This window comes from Acomys russatus, chromosome 24 (assembly GCF_903995435.1).
Source record: "Acomys russatus chromosome 24, mAcoRus1.1, whole genome shotgun sequence".
Classification (NCBI taxonomy): Eukaryota; Metazoa; Chordata; class Mammalia; order Rodentia; family Muridae; genus Acomys; species Acomys russatus.
In genome coordinates, this window is record NC_067160.1 from 24,667,620 (window position 1) to 24,694,829 (window position 27,210).

The 27,210-nt window shown below is 36.7% G+C and overlaps 1 protein-coding gene across 1 annotated transcript in view; it reads right to left on the minus strand.

The window, feature by feature from the left end:
* Tank (TRAF family member associated NFKB activator) overlaps positions 1-25,119 on the minus strand; it is a 40,919-nt gene extending 15,800 nt beyond the window's left edge. The window contains exons 1-3 of the mRNA XM_051166775.1: positions 24,991-25,119; positions 10,607-10,715; positions 9,526-9,644 (exon numbers count right to left, since the gene is read on the minus strand). Of these exons, the coding sequence (XP_051022732.1) occupies positions 9,526-9,644; positions 10,607-10,715; positions 24,991-25,089 (327 nt within the window). The 5' untranslated portion in view covers positions 25,090-25,119. The remainder of the gene's footprint in view (positions 1-9,525; positions 9,645-10,606; positions 10,716-24,990) is intronic.
* Between the last annotated feature and the right edge of the window lie 2,091 nt (positions 25,120-27,210).

A 27,210-nucleotide genomic window follows, 5' to 3' on the forward strand; every position in this document is an offset into this window, starting at 1 on the left:
GAATTCATTGTATGATTATTCAAAAAATGTGGCATTAGCAACGCCTGAGATGGAACTGAAGATAGTATCATATATGAAGACAGTGCAGAAAGCGGTACAAGTGATTGTCAGCAACTGAGCTTCCTGAATTCTGACACTAGCATCAGTTTTTGGAGTTTCCAGGAGACTAAAAAAGTGCTTGAGTTTCTAAGTCTTTCCTCCTGTTGAGTCAACACTGTTTAATATTATTGTATTTTGTTATATTTTAATAAATATTTTATTAGATAGCACTAATTTGGCTCCGAATATTTTTTTGTTGTTTTAGTGCTCTAAAAATTAAGTGCGTCTTATAGCCCAGAAAATAGAGCAAGTGGCTTTTTTTTAAATGTTCACGCCTGATCCGCATACATTCTCTCTTTTTAAAAATTTATTGCACTAATTTATACAGTCTCACCAGTTTGATGAGACGAGTGCATGCATGCCATGGTAATCCTCTCCTTGCACTGTGTGGGTCACTGGGGCCACACTCAGGTCGTTGGACTTGGGGGATGTATCTCTACCCACTGAACTACCTTACTGTTCTGTCACCTGTATTCTTAAACCCAGGACTGCATGGGCTAAATATGTACTCTACCACTAAGCCACACACCCCTAGTCGCCACACTTTTAGTAGATTACAGTAGAAAAAAAAATCAACACTTAATATGTAGTTACTACAACAGCTACTGATAAGTAACTGGAAATAATTTACAAGTATCATTTAATATATAACAATTATCCAATAAATGTGAAAAGGAATGAAGAGAAAACACTGTGATTTTCATGTATTCCTAAAGTTGACGAAATGTTAGCATACTCTTAGTATTTCTCTTACTGAGAAAAAGATAACATGATTTTTAAAAAATTTTATTAATTTATTTAGGTAACATGATTTTCTAACAGGAAATTACAATCTATCTAGACCAAAGAGTCTCAACATAGAGTTCAGAATCCCTGTGAATTTCAAGATTCTTTCAAGGTATCTGCAGTTGGAGAGAGATGCCTGATTGTTCTTTATATGGTCACTTTTCAGGACTATGTTTCCAGATAGTCAACTTGAAAGACCAGATACTTTCCCAAAGACCCAGCTTCCCTGCTGCTTGCTCTGAGGTGCAGGCCTTCCTAAGCTACATGTTCCTTTCCACTACATAATCATGGGCATCCATCTGAGTCCTCCTCTGTGACCTCCTCCTGCCCACGTGGGAACAAGGCAAAGAGATTACTGCTGCTCGCTATGGTACAGCTAATACAGACAGTTTTCTCTGACTTGGTCTATGTTTTCTTTCAGCATCTGCAAAATGCTTAGTGATTAAACTTGTGTAATGCCATCCATTTGCTAAACTATTTTCACAATAGCATTAAAATGGTATTTGCAGTGTTTACTGTATTGGCATTTACACTGATTGTACAAAAAGCAACTGTGAGTGAAACTGCTGATGTGTCTTGAAGTGCAAGGATTATCTTGGGGGGAAAACTTGTGTAATGTTTGAGTTGCAAGCTGAACTAGTCACTTTTTTAATAGAATGCTATTTTCACTTCAAAGAATGAATGACATGCAGGCTATGGTTATTCAGACATTTTCTCAAAAGCAAATGAAGCAAGCCTGTCACTTTAAGGAAAACAAGTGACAAGACTTGTTGTCAATGATAAAATTTGAGCTTTCAAGTGAGAATTAAAATTTTGGAAAAGTTGTACCTGTTATAGTAAGCTTGACAGCTGCCCAATACTTAAAGGCTTCTGTGGTGAGCTTGGTGATGACACTACATTCCATTTTTAAATATCATCTAGTAAGTCAACACTTGGTAGAACTATAATCTATACAATTCAGTACGCCAAATAGCCTCCAAACGTCTAATTCATTATTATATTATAAAACTACATGTAAGTACAAAGACAGTCAAAATGTAAGACAGACCACTGACTAAAGTAGGTGAGGCGTGGCTGATGTGGTTTCAGATGTCACAGTGTAGCTAACCTTTCAGAAATTGGGCCAGTGTGAGATGGCTGAGCACCTGACTCCGAGCCGTGGGTCCCTGGTACCCACATGATATAAGAGGGAACAGATCTCCCTGCATGTTGTTCTCTGACCTCCACATGTGTTCCACAGGGTATGTGCACTTGCACATGCAAACACACTTTTTAAAAAGTAACTGCCTCTGACTAAGTTTTGTATAGTATCAAAGAATAATACTCGTGACAGCTAAAGCTTTCCTTTTACATGTGTGTGTGTGTGTGTGTGTGTGTGTGTGTGTGTGTGTGTGTTGTATATGAGGCTAAACTAGTGGCATATAATTTAATGAAGAAAATATAAAATAAAACCCAAAATACATCAAATTGAATGTAGACCCATTCTATAACACTGAAAAATAGTATCTTCAAAATAAATATGGAGAGCTTTTAGGATGACAGATTTTAACACAAAAGTAAGAGAAACTAGATGGCTTTGTGTGTGTTGGGGGTCTTTTCCTCACCGACTGAGGTTGTGAGAGGAAACAGCCTTTCCATGCTTTAGCATGAGAAGCCAAGGCTGGAAAGAATATGCCAACTCCATTTTGTAGGCTTTACAATTTAAAAAGTGTGTGTGTGTGTGTGTGTGTGTGTGTGTGTGTGTGTAAAGTACGGAGTAACTTGGGGACAAAAGGGAAGAAAAGTCAGCCACATTGAACATACTCAAATTTGCTTAAATATTAGGGAAGATGCCATCTCTTTTTTTTCTAAAAATTCTTACATATATATATGCTAATTTAAATTTAAGGGACTTAGTAAAAAGATTTGCATATCAACTTTTTTTTCTAAGACTTTGTGACATTTAATTCTGATAACTTTGGAAAAAGCTTTGAACTTTTGAAAACACCACTGAACCTAAAAACTGATGTAATAGTTGCTCTTTGTTGTTTTTCAACTGGACACAAACCAGAGTCATCTGGGAAGAGAGAATCTCAACTGAGGACGTGCCTCCATGGGACTGGCCTGTCCATAGGGCATTTTCTTAGTGACTGGTGTGGGAAAGCCCAACCCAGTGAAGGTTGTGCTATTCCTGGCCAGGGAATGCTGGGCTGTATAAAAAAGCAAACTGAGCAAGTCATGAAGAGCAAGCCAATAAGCAATATTCCTCCATGGGGCTCTGCTTCAGTTCCTGCGTTCAGGCTTCTCTCCCTGAGTTCCTGTCCTGACTGCCATTCATGATGAACTACAACTGTAAGATGAAATGAATCTTTTCCTCCCCAAGGAAGTGGCTTTTAGTTATGGAGTGTTATCACAACAACAGAGAGCAAACTAATAGAGACATTAATACCATGCCTATAGGGTACTGCTGTGATAGACCTGACCATGTTGTTTTTTGAAAAAACTGTGGTAGCATTTGCAACTCTGAGCTGCAAAAAACAATTGAGTTCTCAAAGCTTAAAAGGAACTCAAGTTCAATGTATGTGCACACAATGGGAGGGAGAGGGAGGGAGGAGGAAGGTACATTTTCATATAATTTGATTTCTTATTTATAAGTATTTTCAATTTTAAAAATTGTTTATAAAATTTATAACAACATGCAATGATTTTTTTAGTTCTTTAAGCACTGCCCATTAACATTTTCTGCAAAGTCTATATTCAAATGATAATTTTTCAAAGATAATAGGCCATGGTATTTCTTGCTTCTGAGTTTAATCATAGGATCAGGAAACCGAGGTCATTGTCATCATTTGGTGCTGGGGACCACTGGCATTTTCCTGATGACTCTAACCTACAATGTCTATGATGCTTTAAAATACATGTGGAACATTGCTGCTTTACCCTTTAGGAGGCAGAATGTAACTCTTTGTTCCTGAAGCAATTGACACTTACATTTATTGAACAGAATACTGTGGAAGTAAAGGCATGTGACTCTAGTCACTAGACTAGGTCACAGAAAACACCTTGTACTCTGCTCTTGGATTCCTTACTTTGAGAAAAGTTAGCTGCCAGGCTATGAGTAGATAGATACCCATATGGCAAATCTTCCTGCCAAAAATTATGTGAGTGAGCCATCTTGGAAGTGGATCCACCAACCAATGAAGCTTGTAATCCTTGCCTACTTTTGATTTCAACGTCAGAAGTCGTGAACCACCCAGCTAAGTCACTCCTGAGTTTCTGACAGACAAATTGAGAAAATAATTTGTTGTTTTTATGCTGTTAAATTTTTTAGTAAGTTTAGAGTAACTAATTATATGACAGGCAGTGTAAAAGATATGTAACTACTGTGGTGAACAAGAGGTGAAGTTCAGTTACTAAAGTTAAACTAGGCACATTCTTTCAACTCTAAGTAGAGCATCATCTAATGACAAAGCCGCATTGTCTGATCCTCTTTATGTTCTTTTCAGAAGAAAAAGGACCCCTGCATACTCTCTGTACAGGGATATCAAAAAAACCAGGCTGAACTATAAATATTATTTTTATTGATAGGGTGAGTAGCTGCAGTACTGAACACTGATCCCAGGATGCATGCATACTAGGCAAGCACTCATCCACGGAGGTACACCTGTACCCAATTTTATATTTCTTAAAGTTAAATTTTCTAAAATGACCACCCTCCATATCATGTATCACTCATTCCTTGGATTCATGTTTCATTTTTCTAGGTAGCCATACAAGTACAATTTGCCAAAGTGTCCTCTTGCATATTTTAACAGAAACAAGTTTAAAGAAAACAAATTTTTGTGGGGCGCAGTGGCGCATGCCTGTAATCCCAGCACTTAGGATGCAGAGGCAGGTAGATCTCTGTGAGTTCAAGGTCAGCCTGGTCTACAAAGTGAGTCCAGGACAGCCAAGGCTACACAGAGAAATGCTGTCTCAGAAAAAAGTCACCCATCAGATATAAGGACAAAAGGATTACAGGTGGCTTATAATTAATCCTTCTCTTACTGGTGAAAGGCATTTCTGCTAACTTACTAATTTATACAGAAACAAGGCCAACTAATTAGGAAGGCAACTTCTAGAAACAAATTAGTTTTATTTAAATATTATCAACACATTAAAGCATACCTTACAATATATCTGACCCATTCCTCTCTGCCTTCCAACTCTCGTCATGCAGATGCATACTTTTACAAAATAGCAACTAAATATGGACTGCTTTCATTTTGGAAAAACAAAAGCCTAATATAACAAAGTATTTCAAAGTTCTATTCCTAGGAAATGATTTCTCATCTGTATTAGCTAAAAGTGAACTTAATTATAATTTACTAAGTACAGATCAATACATACGCAAATGTAAAAAATTTTAATTTCAATTGCTTGATTAGCCAATATTTTCTCTAAATTAGGCCTAAGTATATATTACATTGACTATATAGCTGGCTTTCAAATATGTAATAAATCTACATTATCCTTAAAAACACATTATAGAGCTATAGTAATAAAAACAATAGGACATTGGCACAAAAACAGACATGGAGATCAGTAGAATAAAACAGAAGACCCAAACATGAGTACTCATAACTCAAGCCATCTGATAGTTAACAAAAATTAAAAAAACACACAAAAGGAAAGACAACATCTTAACAAATTATGCTGGGAAATCTGATGTCCACATGCCGAAGAATGAAATCAGACCTGTACCTATCACCCTGAAAAGAAAAATCTAAGTAGACCAGAGACCTCAAATTTGAAACATGAAACTCTAAAACTTCTAGAAGAAAACATAATCAGAACCTGCAAGATACAGTGTACAAAAGGACTTTCTGAACAGGACTCCATTTGCCCAGGAACTAAGGCCAATAATTCACAACTGGGGCCTCAAGAACTAAAACACTTCTTCTGTACAGCTAAGAAAACAATCAAGCAAGAGAAGAAGAAAATCACAGAATGGGAAAAATATTTCCCAGTATACATCTGACAGAGCACTAATATCCAGAATACAGAAAGTACTCAAGAACCAAGAGTCAAGAAAACAAATGACCCAATTGAAAAATAAGCTCTAAAGAGAGTTCACAATGGAAAAAAAAAAAAAAAATGACTAAGAAATACCGCAAAAACTGTTCATCATCCTTGGCAATTAGGGAGATACAGATTAAAACTACTTTGAGATTTCATCTTACCCCAGTCATAATGGCTATGATGAAAATGATTGACAACAAATGCAGGTGAAGTTGAAGAGAAAGAAGAGCCCTTGTTCACTGTTGCTGGGTCACAAATGGGTGCGGCCATTCTGGGAACCAGGATGGAGAATTCTCAAACAACTAAAATGAAGTCTACCACATGACGTGGTATGCCATTCCTTGGTATATACCCAAAGGACTTGATATCCTACTCCACAGATAATTGATCAGCAATGTTCCTAGCTATCCTATTCACAATAGCCAGGAAATGGAAACAACCTAAACGGCCTTCAACAACAACAACAACAAAAGAATAATGAGTACCGTTCAGCTGACAGAAAAAAATGAAATCATGAAAATTTCAGGTAAATGGTTAGACCTAGAACAGATAATACTGAGTGAGATAACCCAGACCCAGAATGACAAGCATCACATGTCCTCTCTCATCTTTGGGTTCCTAACCCTCACGTCCTCAAAAGGGAGTATAAAACAGAGTAACCACAGAAACCAAAAAGGACAAAGGAACCAGTGTGTGTGTGTGTGTATAGCAGGATATGGGTGATATGAAATGTAAAAAGGAATGGAGGGGCTGCTCCAACTGGGTAGAAGAGAGGTGGTCAATACAGAAAGAAGAGACAAGGGACAAGTAACACCAAGATTGAGAAAGCATTAAGGAATTGCATTACTTTATATTGACCTAAAATTATACATGGTACATAAGTACATGTACATATACATACATATATATGTATGTGTGTATTATAATATTCATACATATTGAAGGAAGTTAAACCACTTGTGCTGACAATGGTCCCCCCTCAAGCACCACAGACTAAGAAAACCCAAGCAGCAGGTATAGGAAACCTTCCTTTTGAAAGATTGGTCAGGATAGTCTAGTGACTGCCAAAACAATGTAGATGAAGACCTTGGTTCTCTCAGGGGTTGACGGTGGGTCCCTATGGCTGAAGGCAGCTCACACTTAGGACACAGGATTTTGATAACTAGAGACAGATCTGACCTGAAAGCCTGTTTCCTGGAGTCTTGCTTCCATGGTTCCAGAATATACTATGCAAGATGCCAAAGGAGTGATGCAATTAAGCAACTGTAATACCTATGAGCCATGGCAATTACCAGCATGGCAAGATGCACATAAAGCTGCAGTGGCACTCACATGTCAGTGGCAATCAACAGTTGTCTAGTAGGACTTAAGGCCCACTTAACAGGACGGAAGTCATGCCTGGTATTGGAAACCTATCCAGCTTCCTGGGCTAGTGAGGTCATGGACTTAGAAAATAATCTACTACCACTACTTTCTTAGGCCAGAATAATTCCTTAGTACATTATAATCTTATCAAAACACCTACTTTTAAGTGTAGCTACTACCCCAAATCAAAGAATCTGATCTTCAGCAAATGGAGACCATCACAGAAAACCACTCTGGGCACAATAGAGAGCAATGGATACATCTACATCACTGTTCCTGTATTTATGGAAACATAATGGACGACAGAGTGGAAAAAAATTAAGGACCAGAATACCAAGAAGTCGGTGAGAAAAATGTAAGAGCCAGAATACCAAAAATTCAGCTGTGAAGCATCTCCCCTAAAGCTGCCTAATAAACAAGGCCAGAACAATGGCAGTAGCAATGGCAACATTTTGTGCATCCTAACCCTAGACAATGAACTGTAGACAACTAATGACTCTTGAGAGAGGGATCACTAGTCTCTCCCACCCTTATTGGCTGTCCACCTCAGAATGGTCAGCACTAAAACCATATGTACCAACAACAAAAATGGACTCAGAAAGTTGTGTGTGTAGAGATATGTGCCCAAATCTCTCTTGTGCAAGGATAATCATGATAAGTGACAGAATTTATACTTATTCCTTACCCAAACCATCTATCTTTAGACCTTTCCTATGGTCTGTCCACAAATACGGTACAATTAGTACAGCATTATTAATTCTTTGGAAATAAGCTAGCCAAGCAAAGGAAGTTGAAGAAAATAGAAAATAATTTAAACCCAGGATCATTTGTCTTACTATCTAATTCATTTTAAAGTTTTATTACTTTGTTAAAGTTTACATTTCATTAAATGCTTATGATAAGAGGGGCATGGGGAACTACTAGGGAGCCTGGAGAGACATCTCAGTAGAGTCCCTGTGTGCAGTCATGAGGACTGGAGTTCTGATCCTAGTACTCAAGTAACAAGCAGAGTGCCTGTGTTCATCTGTAACCCTAGCACTAATGGAGGTGGGGGTATGATTGCTGGGGCCTGCTGGCTTTCAACCTAGCAGAAAATGGAAATCCCGATTTAGGGAAAGACTCTACCTTCTGGGCCTGGGGAAATGGTTCAGAGGTTAAGATGAGTTGTTGCTCTTTCAGAGGACCCAGGTTTGATTTGCAGCACCTAGACAGTGGTTCACAACCATCCTTAAATCCAGTTCAGGGACTCTGATGATCTTTTTTGACTTCAATGGATATCAGGCACATATGTGCATTATGAAGGCATGCAGGCAAAACACCCACACACATAAAACTCACAAATGAATCTTAAAATGACCCTGTCTCCAATGAATAGGCAGAGAGCAACAGTGGAAGATACTTGCTTCTCCCTTCTAGCTCTGTATGTAATAGGCACATGCATCCACACACACAAAGAGCATATTAACATACAGACATACACCAACAAACCTTTAAAAACATTAGGAAATATGAAGCTTAAGCTTTATTTTAAATATAAATATTTAGGAAGATATGTCATGTTTGCAGATACAGAACTTTGTTTAGAATTCTAGTGGTAAGGGACTGGAGAGAGATGGCTCATCAGTAAATAGTGTGTTCTTGCAGAAGACCTGAGTTTGGTTCCTAGCACCTACTCCACTCACAAGCAACTGTAACCCCAGATCAAGGAGATTTAATGATCTGGCCTCCACAGGCATCTGCATACATGTGCATATATCCACGTATAGACACACATACACACATAATTAAAAATAATAAATTAGGACCTAGAGAGAATAGCTCAATGGCTGAGAGCACTTACTGCTCTTGTAGGGAACCTGGCTTTATATTCCAGCAGCCATATAGTAGCTCACAACTGTCTGTAATTATGTCCAGGAGCTCTGATACCTCTTTTGACCTCTGAAGAACTGCATGCATACAGTACACACATACATACACATGTAATTAATTTTAAAATATCTCTAAACAAATTTTAGTCGTGGGTCATTGCCTCAGGAAGATCAAAGAAATGAGGAAGATATATTGCATATCAACATTTAAATGCTAGTTTCTTCAGAAGCAATGTTAGGGATGAAAAAAATATTGTCTCCTTTCTTCTCATGTTCTACTCATGCAAACTATGAGAGCAGATAGACTAAATAATCTTCAACTCTGTGGAGCCTAACCCTTAAACCTGAGTCTGACAGGACCTCCTACCTTTGATTGCTTATCTCTCAGTGTTCCTAGTTTCACTTTATCATGTGGTTCATCAAGGGTCAAATTATTCTTCTTTCTTTCCCTGTCTTCAAGCAAAGGTACATAGCCATAACTGTTATCTGCAAGACAAAACACTTGTGTATCAGTAGAAAGCCCCGGAAAAATAATTATAATAAAAATGAAGCTGTATGTGGTGGCGCAAGCCTCCAGGTTCAGGGGACCCAATCCTTCCTTCTGGCCTTGGTGGATACCAGGCACACATGTGGTATAGACAGATATGCAGGCAAAGCACCCATACACATAAGATAAATATAAACTTTTAAAAATTATTTTTAAAAACTAAATTTTCATGACTTGTGAACTATTCTTATTAACATTGTGGTTTATATTTTCAGTGTTTTGTTTTCTACATATAAAATCAAACAAGAAGGCTTTTGTACACATGAAATAACTAATTTGCTTTTTGCCTTGCTTTATTTTGCCGTGCATCATGAGCATATTTCCTGTTGGTAAGTTAACAACTATCATCACTGCCCTTCTTGGCAGCACGGTTGTTCACTGTGCCTTAACTGCTGGGCACTGTGTCTTTTTGGATTATTTACTGGTTTGTTCAAAGGACATTTAAAGGGAGAGATGCCCAGGGCAAAGACTATGGAAAGGGCACGGAGCTTCTGCACCTTTTCTGGAAGCTCAGATCCTTGCTTTGATTTCTTATCTCCAGAAATCTACTGTGATGTGCAATGTGTGTATATCTTCCTGTACTTATACAAGTTGTCTTACAATATATTCTTAGGCAGCTGTTTTCAACTCAAAGGCACAAACATTTAAAAAAAAAAAAAGCTTTTTGCTATTCATTGGCAAAGTGCTTTCAAAGAAGTTTCATCAGTTCAGAGTTTCAGCCTATAGAATATACGAGTGTACACGCCTCATGGCCTCAAGTTTAAATTAAATAAACATAATATATAGCTGTACTATGATTCTTGCATCAGAACTAATAAAAAACAAGAAAGAATAACTCAAAATTTACCTTTTCTCTAAAAAGTTTTCAGAAATGCATTTAAAAAAAGAAAGAAAGAAATACCTCTAGTAGAATCCACAAGAAGCAGCTGTGATCTTAGCTTGTCAATAAGAGTTTGTTGGAATGACAGCTGTTCTTGTTGCTCGCGTATTCTTTGTTCATAGTTCTCAGTCTGCTGACAGAAAACCCAGTTAGCCGGATAATCACTGACAGATGCACTTACTGTCCATTAATAAGCACTGAAGCTGCCTGTTCCACCCAGGTAACTAAAAATCTATCCAGGAGTCACTGAGTAGCTCCAGGAATTTACTTGTGATCATTACAGTATCGGTGACTTAAAATCATTACAGCACTATACACCTTCAGAAATTTTCTTATTTAAAGACATTTCAGTCAAGATTTTGACACTATGGTTTCTTGGTCTTTCAGTAAAGACAAAAATTATAATTTGAAATTTAATACTTGTAAATAAGAAAAAAGAATGAATGATTAAGTAGATGCTGCATTAAAGTTATGCTTTAAAAATACACACCGGTCTTAAAAACAAAATTTTATATTTTTTAAACAAACACTGCAATTAATTTTTACAGTATAAAACTGCAAAAGAAGTAGCTTATTAGTAAAGATTATGAAAGTGAAAGAAACAAATATAAATTTTAAAAGGATTGTGGCCAGACACAAGAACACTAGGATTAACATTTATTATATAAAAACTATTTATAGATTTTAAGAGGTATAATCCCCTCATACTTTTATTCTACCCACCATATTATTTTATTATAATGGCTATAAAAACTACAATGAAAGTGACATATGTATTAGTAAAACATACAGATGTGCCAATCTTCAAGAAAAATCTGGAAATGTTGTATCATAATTACCTAAGGAGTATATTCTTAAAAGCTATAGTAAGAAAGCATTCATAATATGAAAGGCTTGGCTACTTTCTATCACTGGAGAACAAATGACTAAACATAAACTCCTTAAAATATGAAAAAGGTATTAATAATTATAGCAACATTTGGTATTTACTAGATGTTTGATTTTTTAAATGGACTAAATCAACAAGTTAACAATTAATGAAATTGTTTTGTTTTCAGATCCCAAGTTATCCTAAAGTTCTTTACAAATCAAAGACTTTTTTTTTTTTTTTTTTTTTTTGGTTTTTCGAGACAGGGTTTCTCTGTGTAGCTTTGGCCATCATGGACTCGCTTTGTAGACCAGGCTGGCCTCGAACTCACAGCGATCCGCCTGCCTCTGCCTCCCGAGTGCTGGGATTAAAGGCATGCGCCACCACACCCGGCTTACAAATCAAAGACTTGTTCCTTAAGTCTCAAATATAAATTTAAGAAATTAAAGAAAAACACTACATTTACTCAAATGAAAGATGGGCTTTCATACATAAGACACTTCAAACATAAATAACTGGCAAAGCAGATAAGTAACCAAACTGGCATGTTAGTTTGGTATGTTGCCTAGGGCAGTTTTACATAACTTGACATTCTCCACAGAACCCCACAAATGATGTTAAATATATGTTGACTATTATAAGCAGAAGAATCAATGGCAAGTCTCAGCCTTATAGGATTCAAGCCCTAGATAATGAACCTAGATATTCAAGTCTAATCCAGAGCCATGCTTCTCGGAATAAAACATCTTATTCCTACATACACTGGCATCTAAGCTGCTGGAATGAGTGGGTAAACTGACTACAAGAAGAATGCAAACAATTTAGTTAATTCAAAATACTTTAAAATTATCTGGGCTACCTACATTCTCTGAGGTGAAAGAATCAACAATATGTTATGATCTTCCAAATATATTTTATGTATTTAGAATATTCTTATTTCAAAGAACTCAAAATTCTTTATAAACTTAAATAAGTTATTTTTAATAATTACCCATTTTTCACTATATCTTGATAGGTGCATACATCCTACAGTTATTCAGAGAGCAAATAACCAGATTTTTAAAAACCTAGCAAATTAGAGATAGGCAGAGAATAAGTGTCTAAATTATTCAAGCCTCAGCCCATTCTTCATCTATTATGCACACTCCCCAACTTTAGTGAAGAAACCAAAAGACCATGTATGTTCATTTGGAACCAACTCAGAACACTTCTGCCAATTAATTTTCATCTTCTCTCTAGCTTAAAAACACACTTCAGCACATCTGCTTACAACATATTATAATAAATAATGATGAAATGTATTCAATAGCTGGAAAAGTTAATATATCAGTGGCTATTTCACATCGAAATCTTGAACTATTTCTTGAATCAGATGATAATATGTTATAAAGCCAAGGCAAAATCTTTTTAAATAAAAAAAAAAAATCAATATGCTGAAAGTGTAGCTGGGCAAACAGAGCTAATAAGGCCCATGTTCTCCAGGACTTTGCATGTGTTTATGGTATTCTAGTCTGTCTACATGTCTGATGGGCAGAGGATATTTTTTTCTCTAGTGTCATAGAGTGCCTGGCAGATAGAGAAGTGTTCAGTATATATCAATTGAATAACAACCTAATTAAATTGTTAATGAAATATCTGAGAAATAGATATGCCTCTAGAAATAACCTGAAATAATGGAGGGATAAGTGGCCTTGCTTTTGATGTTTGAAACTAAGTAAAAATAAGTCTACTTATATGTATTTTTTTAATATCAAATGGTTATGTTCACTGTGAATAAACAAATAGCACAAAATCTTTTTTTAAAGATCAGAAAATTGATGCACAGTCACAGTATTTTAAAATATAGTACAATTACAAAGCAAGTGCATTCCAGTACTATCAAAGACCCCACAAACAGAAAACTCACTAACAACCACATTGAAAATGTACAACAGTAATGTCTTGTCAACACTTCTGTACAGAGCACAGACATGACAGCTAAAACAGACAGAAGAGAAGATGCTTTTGACAGCCAGTGTGTGTGGATGATTCTTTTGAGTCAGATGGCAGCAACAAGTTACCAACTAGGAGATCTGCATGACAACTAACCATCCATCTGTATCAAACACCATCTGGCCAAGATGACTCTGGCTTCTGTGTACTTGACACTCCTTTTAATTCCAAAGACTAGCAAAACAAGTGGTCTATCAAAATCTAAGAAGTAAATAGGTATACAGGTAATGTGTCATAGAGGGTTGCATTTTCTTTCTTAGTGTTCAATAGCAAAACAGAACCATGGAGATCAAATATATAATAATACAGATATCATCAATTTATCAAAAAGGATCATCCAAACATACTATAGACTATCATTAAAAAAAAAAAAAAAAAAAAAAAGAAAGAAAGAAAGCAAAAGCCCCATCCTAAGAATTACCCTGAAGCTGGAGAGCTGGATCCGCAGTTAAGAGCAAATGCTGCTCCTGCCCAGGACCTGGGTCAGGTTCCCAGCAGGCACATGGAAGCTCACAGCCATCTGTAGCACTGGTTTCAGTGGATCCAGTGCCCTCTTTGGGTCTCTGTAGGCATCAGTTACACACATGATGCACAGGCATATATGCAGGCAAAATGTTCATACACATGAAATAAAAATAAAAAGACTAAAGCAAAATTTCAGTCCACCCTCTTCAAAACTAAGATAGCATATTTCCAATAATTTTGGACATACAGCTGTCCAAGTTTTCATGAGTTTCATAAATATTAAGATAATGTTCTGTTAACTGAAGCTTTTTCCTCTAACAGACTTTGGATGCTCAATTTTCCATATTTTCTAAGACCTTTACTTCCTATATTGAGGGAAAAACTTAAAATGTCCTTACGTCATCTGTAATAGTCTACATTGGCCAAGTATTATTTCTCTCATTGTCAAGTATTATTCCCAATATTCTGAAAAAAGTACTATGGCTTTCTTCCAATGATTTCTACTAGGGCATTTAATAAATGTTAAGTGGATAAAACATAGTCCCAATTTAAAAACATTCAAAACTGCTTCAAGATTAATAGATATAAGAGCTCTATTGAAGTCTCTGCCTGCACAAAAATGCTCACAACAGGAAGCGCCACAGGTCATGAAGGAAATAAGTATTATATACTTCAATGTGCAGCAGTTTAGACAAAAGCTAATAATTTATACAATCTATTTTAAAATCCATCATAAGACTTTAGTAAACTGAGTTACCAATTTTACTTTCATTTTTAATGTATACGATCATATATCTTGGCTTACATGTAGATCTTTCTTTAACCATTCTTAGTGTATTATTTTAATAAGCTCCCACCCCACTACCCATCAGATGCTAGGACTTAACTAGGATATATTAAGCTGGATAAATCAGATTATCAATTTGATTATCTACTACTAATACTATCATCTATTAATGGGCACGGCAAATGATAAACTATGAAGGACTTTTTAAGGTTTTGGTTCTGTAGGGGAGGGAGCACTCCTGCCAGGAGCCATAACAAACATTCCACTCAGCTGGAAACTCAAGACTTCCCTTGGCTACTTTGGGCTTCTGGTGCTCTTAAGCCAAGAGGCTAAGAAAGGAACCACAGTGTTAGGAGGGGTGATTGATGCAGGTTAACATGGGGAAACTGGATTGCTTCTCCACATGGAGCTGAGAAAGAGTGGGGAGTGAGAAGATCCATTAGGGCATCTCTTAGTGCTATCGTGTCCAGTGATTAGAATCAATGGGAAACTAGAACAGCTCCTTCAGGAACAAAGGTATAAGTCACTCCTCCAGGAAAAGAGTCAAGATTTGCTGAGGTGTTTGCCAAGGGCAGAGGAAATACTGAACAGGTAGTAGAGGAAGTACTTATAAATACCATCCAAGGCCAAGTGACCAGTTGTAAAAATAAGGAGTACAGTTGGCAGGAGTACTTCTGTTGTATTTTGTAAAGAATGCATTTGTACAGATGCTGTTGTTTTTTTACTCAGTTTATTATGCTATGTAACGTCAATTAAGGATTATCATATTTAAGTTTGATACACTAAAAGAACATCTCCCAAGAAACACTGCCACCTATTCTAACTTATAATGCATTTGTGGTTGGTTCTATTAGGGATAGTTATATTGTGTTCAGTGTTATGACCTGGTTAAATATGTGTTTGTGATTATATGTGATTAGGCATAATTATGACCTGGTTATTTGGTTTAATTTGGAAATTAATCATGACATAAGGAGATACGATTCTGTGACAAGCAGGGTGGACTTGTGGTGGCTATCCTTGGTTGTCAACCTGACTACACTGGGCTTAACTAAACCCCAAAATGAAAGGGTGCATTTGTGTAGTGCTTTTTGCTTAATTTGAAGTGGGAAGATTGGCTTCTAATCTGGATCTCTAAGGTGGGAAGGCACACCTTTAATACAGGCACATCTTTTGAGATGGGAAGACCCATCTCTAAATCTGGGCCACACCTTCAGCTGGAAGCCTAAATAAGGACATGGAAGAAAGATGCTTTTGCTCTTTACCTGTTTTTCTAGAGAAGCCTGACTAATACATTTTACAATCCAATTTTGGTCACCCCCTTTAAAACCTTGGTTTTATTAGAAATAAAGATAAAGCAGGGCACTCTGGGAGGCAGAGGCAGGCGGATCGCTATGAGTTCAAGGCCAACCTAGTTAACAAAGCAAGTCCAGGAAAGCCAGGGCTACACAGAGAACCCCTGTGTCAAAAAAACAAAAACAAACAACAACAACAACAAAAAGAAGAAGAAGAAGAAGAGGAGGAAGAGGAGGAGGAGGAGGAGGAAAGAAAAGAAGGAAAGACAGACAGAAACAAACAAACAAACAAACGTGCATACACAAGCCTGGTATGGTGGTGCAGACTTTTGATCCTAGCACTGGGGAAGCAAAGCCAGGCAGATCTCTGAGTTCAAGATCAGTCTGGACAACACGGTGAGTTTCAGGGCAGCCAGGGCTACACAGTGAGACCCTATCTCAACACTAAATAAATAAATAAGAATAATCTTTAATGGAATGATTGAAAACTGGCAAATATAAAATAGTGGTATATATTAACCTTTTCATGAATGTTATATCTTCTCTTAGAATTGTGGGAACTATACCACTGAAGTTTCCACTAGGGTAATGGGGTTTGAGTCACTTAAAGTGCTCTCCAAGGGCAGTTTCATGAAGTAGTCAGGGTAAAGGAACTCAAACTCCAGACTGGTAAAGGTACCAGTATGTAATTTAGCCTGGGAGAATCAAAGGCATGTTATCCAAACCAGGAGATCTGCAGATAGAAAAATGGGGGCAGGATTACCTAGAACCTTGAGGGCCCAACCTCTACCCTAGAGTGTATAGAAGATGAACCATGAACTCAAAGAAGATTCTCATGCCTTGTGATTTTTATTTGCCCTGCTGCATTTTAGATTTAGTCAGAGCCTGTTAACCCCTTTTCTTTCTCACTGATTAATTTTAGGATGGAAATGCCTATCCTATACATGTTTTGTCATTGATTTTTAAAAATTTTATTTGATGTATAATGTAGTTTTATATATCATGTGCGTGGTGTCCACTTTGGATCTTCTGAAGCTGGAGAAGCAAGAGAAGGTTGTGAGTTGCCACATGGGTGCTGGGAAGCTAACTGCAGGGCGCTGGAATAGCAGCAAGGGCTCTTAGCTACCACCTCTCCAGGACCCCATCATTGTATGTTTTAGGCATGTAATTTGTTTAATTTTTTTTTTCAGGCTCACAACCGAAAAGGAACATGTTACAGGATGAACTATACCTTGAGTCTCATTTATATCTGATTGAGATATTTAAACAAGACTTTGTACTTAAGATTTTTAAAGCTGGGGAGGCGTGCTACTTTGGGCATGGGTGTTGCGCCTGCATCATGAACTACCAGCTGCAGCTGGCTAACTCAGATAGCAACTTACAACTTTCTGTGGCTCCAGTTTCAGTATTTGCCATCCTTTTTGGCCTCTTCAGATTCCATGTGCACATGTGGTGCACATACATACATGTTCATTTTGAAGGTAGCTCCTATTTACTGCATCCTCCATGAAGAATAAACACCATGTCCCCACTTTTCATCATGAATTTTGCAAGGACACATTCAAAACATGACCTTCTGTCCCAATTCGCCACACCTCCAAATTCATGTATTTAAAATACCTTCATACCCCCAAAGAATTGATACATTCTAATAACAGCTTTAAAAATCTTTTTTCAATCCAACATAATATTTTATTGATTATTTGAGAATTTCACATAATATATCTCATCACACTCACTTCCTAGTCTTCCCAGTTTCACCCTCCAACTTTGTTCTCTTACAAGAAGAAGGAGGAAGAGGAGGAAGAGGAGGAGGAGGAGGAGAAGGAGAAAAAGAAACAAGTATAGACACATGTTAATCCAGAACATGGCTGTCTGGCAAAAGATCTTCTAGGTCTGTGTGATCCAGCTGGAATACAAACATGCCTTTAATCCAGGAGACAGAGACAAACAGATCTGAGTTCAAGACCAGCCTGGTATAGAACAAGTATCAGAACAAGAAAAGCTTAGGTCCACGCATGGTGATAAACACCTTTAATCCCAAACAAAAGTAAAGTTAGTTTGTAAAAGGAAGCACCCATGTTGGAAAGTAATGTGTGAGTGGCAGAAAAGGTGACAAATCAGAGATTTGACAGAATAGGATATGCCCAGTTCTCATGAGAAGAGAGTGGAAAGAGAAGCTAGTAGACAGTTTTGTTTTTTTTTTTTTTAACCAGACAGTAATAGGGAGATGGGTTGCAGAGACAGAACTCAGGTGAAGACTGAACAGCCAGAAAATGAGAAGCCAGATGAGAGCATATTGCTGAGTTAGTTTGAGGCCAAGCAGAACAACTCAGAAGCTTAGAGAGAAGCCAGATTTAAATAAGTCATCTAGGAGAAGAGTTCAAGCCAGAACACCAAAGTTAAATCAGCCAGCCCAGAGTTCAGAAAGAACAAGAAAGGGTGAGCTTATTAAGTAGTAAGTCTCAGAGGCTGAAAACATTCTAAGCCTAGGTTAGATTGTATGGAGGCTAGAAGGTTCCAGGACTAGGCCTAGGTTAGCAGAAGGAGGCAGTAAGCCTCCCAGACAACAATTGAGCTGGGAGAAAAAAAAGTTACATTTACAACCAAGTCTATTTTGTGTTGTCCATATATTCACTGGAGGATGGCTAAACTCACAGTGGCCAGGCCCTTAAAGAAAACTGAGTCCTTCTCACACTCATCAGAAACCATCAAATGTGAAGAGCTACACTTCAGCTGGCTCTACTATGTTCCTTCTTTACAAGGGAGAGAACAAAAAGTTGGGCTCTTTCCTCCAAACATACATGCTATACTAGGACAGTGGCGGCACAAAGACAAGAAAAATGCCACAAAACTTCTTGCCATTCTGAATGTGACTTTTTCTTTAGTAGGCATAAACTTGGTAACTGTAGATCACTGGTTTTACCAGCTCTTACAAATTATTTTTGGGACAGTCTTTATATGGGTCAGCTTTCATGTGGGAATGTAGTCCTGAAATGTCCTAGCCTCTCATCTGTGAATGTCACTCAGCAGATCAATTCCTTTAAATGCAACATTAGAACGAGCAGTTGAGTTCATTTACTTTTCTGCCATCATTGGTTCTGTTTTTTTCTTTGCTTTGTAATCATTACTTAAAGCACCTCCTTTCATCACATCAAAATTCATCTCTACGCAGATAAGCCCCAATTTGCATTTCTAAGTGTAACTTTACTTCAAAGACTCAGTTTCAGCTACTTGCTGAGAATCTTCTTTAACTCATCTGCTAGAACTTAAGCTCAATATATCTAACCAAATTAAAAAAAAAAATCCTTTACCAGTATCAGCAGGAATATAGTATTTTGTATTTCTGAGGACATTTAAATCTCCACCAAGACTGAAAATCTTGGAGTGGTATAGAATTTTCAAAACACCAGGTTTGACTTCAAAGCTTTACACTTATCTCATTATTGAAGTTAGAAAACATATGTCATTTTATTCTTATAGATTGTAAATGAGCTTGTTTTACCTAAAAAATTCAACATTATATTCCTAAGTACAAATTAGACAGAAAATTAGTGAGTTGGAGTTGGCAATTTATAAAACAAATGACCACATAAGAAAATCTCTAAGAAAGAGGAACACTCCTTCATTGCTGGTGGGAATGCAAACTAATACAACCACTTTGGAAATCTATCTGGGGCTATCTCAGAAAACTGGGAATAGGGTTTCCTCAAAGCCCAGCTATTCCATTCCTTGGAATATACCCAGAAGATGCTCCAGCACACAACAAGGACACATGCTCAACCATGTTCATATTGGCCTTATTCATAATAGCCAGAACATGGAAATAGCCTAAGTGTCCCTCAGTAGAAGAATGGATAAAGAAACTGTGGTACATTTACACTATGGAATACTACTCAGCTATTAAAAACAAGGAATTTCTGAAATTTGTGAACAAATGAACCTGTAGAAGAAATCTTTTATGACTGTATGGATGCATCACCTGTCAAATAGAAGGTGGTACATCCAGAGGAAGAACGGATTCTAGGATAGAGCCAGGAGGGAGATTCCTCCCAGGAAGACTTGAGGAGGACAGATGCATGGTACCTACCTGAACACAGGTAACCAGCCATGTGGCAGAATGTAGATTAGAATAAACTGGTTATTTTAAGTTATGAGCTATGAGCTAGTCAAAGAAGAGCCCAGCTATATGGCATTGGTATTTGTAAATATATGTTTGATGAGTCATTATTCCAGGAGTGTAAGACCAGGAGGAAAAACCGCCCCAACACAAACCTTGTGTGATACTGCATGAACTCATAAAGATTGGACAATGAAATCGAATATGAGAAAATAAAAAGAAAAAAGTACCATCCTAGCCTATCATGGTCAGTTCTGGACTATCCATTTATCACTGTCTCTCTTCAAAACTGTTGCTATCTGATATTTTGGTCATTCTTTCATATTCAACAACTTTGGTTCTTTCATATGACTTCTCTAAATCCTACTAGTCTGACCATCACTTCAGGAAGCATTCTACTTCTTCAAGTCACTCTAGCTACCTGCTTTTATGATGTGAGAGACAGGGGATCCTAGCCATTAATATAGGCCAAACTCTGATTACAATCTTTTTGCTCTTATACTCCTAAATTTTCTTTCCCTTTATAAAGACCTCAGTCATCAACCAGCTTTTTGTTCTTAGAAGCTCCTTTCTAGTTTCAGCTCATGTTTCAGGGCACCTAATTGATATCATTTCTGTTTGTACTTACACTTCTTTTACTCTCAGTTCTTTAATTTAGCATCTTAATGTGTAAGTACCACTTAACTCTGTATCTTATCTACTGATTCTTCTCAGCTGCTAAAAAAAAAAAAAAAAAGACCAACAAATATATAAACTGTTATATTAAAAACTCAAAATAATTTGAATCTAACATTTTTTTTCTTATTTTTTACCTGACATTACTTCAGTATTTTACCCTCAAATCACTTTATTTAGTATCTGACATTGTATTTCACAGAAAAAACAAAAACAAAAAAAGACTCTTATATGACAATCCCTCTTTCTTCTTCAACTTCCTCCAACATCCACATTTATTTTCCCTTGTGTCTGTGCTTTTGTGTTTCGTTGTTTTGTTTTGTTTTGGTCCTGTTCCCTCCAGTCCTGAGAGAAATTTCCTTTGTATTCCTGGTTGATTTCTAACCTAAGTTCTGAATTTCCAAAAGCAAACTGACTGGTTGCCTTCCTCTTACCTTCTTCCTTGTACTTTAAATAGCTGATGCCTTGTATGCTAGACTCAGTACTGAACAAGACAAAGCCTCATCCTCTCATACATCATAGGGACTAAACTCTGTTAGTAGACACATATATAAACATAACAACAACAACAACAACAAAAAATCCTCTCTCTCTCTCTCTCTCTCTCTCTCTCTCTCTCTCTCTCTCTCTCTCTCTCTCTCTCTCTCACACACACACACACACACACACACACCTTGGCATAAAGTGAGAATAACCTGAAAAAAAAAAAAAAGCAAATAGAGCTTGAAGAGTAGTAGAGACTACTTTTAAATTCAAGACATCCTTGAGGAGGTGGCAGCATCTGAAGAGAGAACTGAAAAGCAGTAAGGAAGAAAACCATGGCGCTATATAAACGAAAGCCACTTTAGGAATAGCAGTCATAAATGCCCTAAGGAACGAATACGATTTGAAATTTTTCAGAAGATGTGTGATTGGAAGATTGTTAAAGAATAGAGTAGTAAAATAAAAAGTATATATGTGTGTCTAGGCTACTGAAAATTCAAAGCCAACAAGATCACACCTCTTAATCCTCCTTATCCTTTCAAATAGTGCCACTTCCTGGTGACTAATCATTCACAGAAATGTGCTTGTGGGGCCCATTCTTATTTAAACCACCACAGTCTCCAACACAGAGCTCCTTGTAGGCCTTCAGAACTGAACTTGTACCTACCCATCAGATGGTTCCTCCATATGTTCAATAGGTCTAAACCAAAGAATCAGAACTGAATCATAGAATTATGTATCTTATGTATACCCAAACTCTACCTTTCTTTTCACTCTTTCTGTTTTGTTTTGTTTTTGTTTTTCCAGACAGGGTTTCCTCTGTCAAGCACTGGCTGTCCTGGACTCAATTTTGGCCTCGAACTCACAAGGACCCACCTGCCTCTGCTTCCTGAGTGCTGGCATTAAAGGTATGTGTCATTACAGCCCAGCCTTTATCACTTTTGGTTTCAGTAATCAGCACTGCACTAGTCATTCTAGAGTCTATTGTCGTCATCTTCGTAAGTGACCTACATTCCATTTTATCTCCTAAAGAAATTTTAGATCTTTCCTTTAATTCCATAACTGCTAATTCATGCCCTTGTTTTGAATTCTTAAAATGATTGCTATTCATTTTTTTCCTTTTCTAAACCACAGTGCAATAAATGTACATATACTTACTAATATATGTTAATAAAGGTATAATATACAAATTATTAATATATTATTTTAATTAATGTACATCTTAGAATTTATAAAGTATGACTGGATGATTGTCATATTTTTATATTACTTGCACTTAGAACATATGTGATGTATCCTCGGTATGTTTGTTGAGCTCTTTGTCAGTGTCAAGACTTTTCTAAAGCATACAATTCTTCAGTAACTTTTGACTGAATAAAGATACAATACATACTACTTAGTCATATTCCTCATAATGAGGCTGTTGTTATTTTTGCAGCTTCTTTTTCTGTAATACCTCATCATTCTTAATGGATTCATAAGACCGCTTGGTAGGACATGCAAGGTAGCAAACATTCCCTCATTTCTTGTTCTACATAGACACACAGATACAGATACCCACACTCGCATTGTGCGGACCTGATCCACAAAGAGTGAATTAGATCTCCCTTCTCTGGGCACACACTACCTGCTTGATCTTTTCTGTAATGCCTGATAACAGCCATTAAGTTTCTTTTCTATTTTTAAAATTATATATGAAATAACCATTTTATTTGTTACCTATTTGAGCTTTTAAAAGTTCCTAAGAGCATAAATAATGTTTCATTCATCTTAGTATCCTAAAAACTTCATCAGAAGTCCAATAACTCAGATTCCCAATAAATGTATCAAAGAAATGTATCAGGCTATCTTGAGTTTGAAAATAAAAGAATGTATTTTTCTTTATCTATTCTCGAGTACTTGACAAACATTAACTTAAATTCCTATTTCCGTGTTCGAGATTCATGCTAATATGAGCAAAGGCTTCTACCATGTCAGAAAGGGATTGAATTGGCAGAAGGTAAGAAAAATTCCAGTTTTTGTCTTAACTAAAATCATCTAGACATTCTTTTTTCACTAGTTCCAAGCTACCTTAGAACACAAATGGAACTGTGAAGTCTCTTAATGAACCTAACTATAAAAGAGCAGGACTAAAACCTGGGTATTTTTTGCTTTTTTTTTTTTTTTTTTAACTCATTTAAATAATTCTTGAAGGCCCTGTCATATCATGCCCCTCTTCCTTCTTGCTACCTAAAAGGAAAAGATTTAGAGTCTCTAGTTCACGTAACAGAATATTCTTTTGCAAACCAAGAGGAGATTCACAAAGAATAAAGATAGATACAGAAACAATTAATAGTAGCTGTATCACCTACAAAGGGAGAAACTGTGTAGTGACTTATTGTATTTATTGAACGAACAAAGGACTTTATGGCTAGCTGCTTCTTCTTCTTCTTTTTTTTTTTTTTTCATTTTTACTTCCAATTTCATGGCATAACATTTTCCTTTATATGTACTTATATGTGTAGTATATGAGTGTATGTTCATGTTTATGGGCACATGTGTAAGTGTGTGCATGTAGGGACCTGAGGTTGATGCTCAGAGTTTGTTCAATTGCTTTCCCTCTTATCCATCGAACCAGGGTCTCTCAGTTGAACCTTGGAGCTTGCCAATGTGGCTAGAATGATTATTTGGCTTGTTCTGGGGATATCCTCGTATCTGCCTTCAAGTGTTGGAAATTATAGGCAGATTACTATGCCTACCCAGCATTTACATGGGTTCTGGGGAATCAGATCTGGTCCTCATGCTTTCACGGCAAGTACTTTAAACCAGTGAGCCATCTCTCTAGCTCCTCAAGAAAATGTTTAACCAATGAAAACTACCTCCAACTGTCAGTGGAAGAATAAGCTAACATTCCTCTTAGTAAGTCTTTGGCTATTATTTTCATAAATGCCTACTTGAAAAACTGGTCCTTTGATATTACTTGGGAAAGTGGCATTTAAAAACATTCCTATGTGGTAAGACTGTAACTGCTGTGTCAGCTTATTTAGACACCGCAACAACACTTACCGAGAATCTACTTTCCCTGAGTTTGGACTTTTGGTTGACATAGTATCTATGAGGCCAGCTCTGAATTCAAAAATAACAACAAACCCCAAATAACTGTGAATCTTAAGTGGAACTGCTTGTGCTCTGCACACATGTGACAGAATTTGTACACGGGAAGACCGAACACAGACTCCTCTAGACTCTTTCACATATCTTTTTCCATGAATACTCTGGTTATGAATTTCTGCATACATCACTGTAACAACTTATCATCTTCTGATATTAACAATTTAGTTCTTGTTACCCAAATAACAATATGAAAACAAACAAAACAAAACAAAAAAAAAACGAAGGAAGCAATGAAAAACTGAGAAGCAGTGATACATTTCAGTTAGTCACAAAACTACTTTTATAGTTATTTCTTTCTCATGTAAAAGTAAATAGTAATATTTAAAAGCCTATACATGGAGAAACAATGTTCTGTCTCACTTAATCATAATCACTTTAAAATAAACCCATCAAATCAATCTTTCCCATAAGAGATAAAATGTTTTTAAAGGTAACAAATAAATATCTCAATGTTTATTCATTACTACCCTATTGGGCTTTAATAATTACAGTTCAAATAGTTTCCAACAATCTAACATTTTCAGGCACCAACCTTAATTTACAATTTTCAAACCCCAAAGCACACACCTTTTGCTGGAGCTCTCTTATTGCCGAGTCTCTGTCCATGCAGGCCTGTCGGAAGGCTTCATACGCTCTATTGAGTTGCTCACCGATGTTCCTGTCCATCCCTCCTTGTCCTGTAGCATCACTGTAAAGGATGGTATGACTGTCAGCTCTGGAAAATATCAGAACAGCTCAGTTATTAAATTACATACACTTTTAAAATGCTTCCTTGAAAGAGCCTTTTACACACAGCAGCAGGTAATATCAAGGTTTACAAAAACATAAACATTTTGCCTGAAATCATGACATAAAATAGGAAATTTACAATGTTAAGTAAAATATGCTTTACTAATACTCCAATTCCTAAATCATGGTCCAGCTCATAACAATGCTGCTTTGGAAAAACAGGAACCTGCAATGCCATCTAAAAGTGAAGAAATATGAAAAACCATTTAATTATTAATACTTTAGTGTAGAAATTTACAATGTGATTAGTAATGTGGGAAGGGACTTCTTTTTACTAAATGGACAGTTACTCCTACTTATAAGGTGAATTCTTGCTACACTGAATTAGAGCAAAACTAAATAGATAATAAATGTTTGTGGATGGAATTCACACTGTTGTTATCACAGAGCAATTAAAATGTGTGAAAATGCTCTTATTTTAGAACAAAATCTAGGGAGAGCTGCTGTTGGATTGTACATTAAAAAAAGAAAACTCACATCCCTTCAGCCTCAACTCTACCACCTCTTAGTTTCCTAACTTCCCTGCTGCTTCTGAACACAGATGATTTTCTCAGAGGAGGTAATTTGGTTTTATCATCTCAGTTTGCCTAACATCTCTAACATATCCTTGGCACTGAGCAGAGAGCTCTTTAATGATTCTGACTCTTCTTGTGCAGTTATGAAAAAAATATAACCAGAGTTTTCTTTCAGATTTTCTAAAAGCCACAGAAGAGACACAATTCTCTACTGGTTTTCAAGAGTAACAAATTGTTTCTTTGGGGAAATCTTTATAATATCTCTCTCTCCTAGTAAGCAATTGGTCTGTTTGAATGGATTTGCCTCTTTGTAATATTTTATATAAATGAAATGATAAAGGCTGGCTGAGGATATAGGTTGGTGGCAGAGTGCTAATCTAACATACTCAGGACCCTATTTTAACCCATATTTATCATAAAAATAAATAAATAAATGGAATCATACAACACAAGACCTTAATGTGTGGCTTCTTTGACATAAGATATTATTTCTAAGGTTCATCCATGTTGTAGCACATAACAATAATTTGTTCTTTTACAGGCTAATATATTCCAAATGTTGTATGTTCACTGAATGGGTGTACATTTTATTTATCTGTTCTTTAGTTGCTGGATATTCAGACTGTTTCTACTTTTAGGCTACTGTGAATAAAGGTACTATGAACATTTGTGTACACATTAAATTTTTTTAATTTATTATTTTATATATGCAGGTATTTTGCCTGTATGTGTATCCATATACCGCATACATACCCAGTCCAGAAGAGGGCATCGAATCCCCTGGAACTAGAATTACACATGTTTTGTAAGCCAGTATGTGGGTACTTGAAATAGAAGCCAGGTTCTCTGGAAGCATAGTCAGTGCTCTTAACTATTGTGACATCTCTCCAGCCCCCTGTGGAGGGTAATTTCTGGGTCAAATGGTAATTCCATGTTTAGCTTTTGGGGAGACTGCCAAATTGCTTCTATAATGGCTGGGCAATTTTGCATTTCCACTAGCAATGCACAAAGGCTCCAATTTTTCTACATCCTCACCAACACTTCCTATAGGCCATTAAGAAAAAAAAAACATAGTTGCCATGACATCTATGAACCACATAGCAATAATGGCACTCACATGCTAGAACTAACCAACAGCTGCCTAACTGGACTTCAGACCCATTTAGCAGGAGACTAATCCCTTCTGGTACTAGAAACCTTACCACTTTCCCTGGGTTAGTGAGGTCAGGGATTGTATAAGAGACCCTACTACCCCTACTTTACTAGACAAACATAATTCCAAACTACATTCTAAATATTATCCTTATACCCACACATAAGTGTAGGTAGAACCACAGCAAATGGAGACCATCACAGAAAACCACAAGTGGATACACTGCAGAGACCAACAGAAGGTTGGCGATCTCAGGTGAATATGTCTACAACACCACTCCTATACTTAAGTCTCAAAGAACATGGTAAAAGATTGGAAAGAAAGATTCTA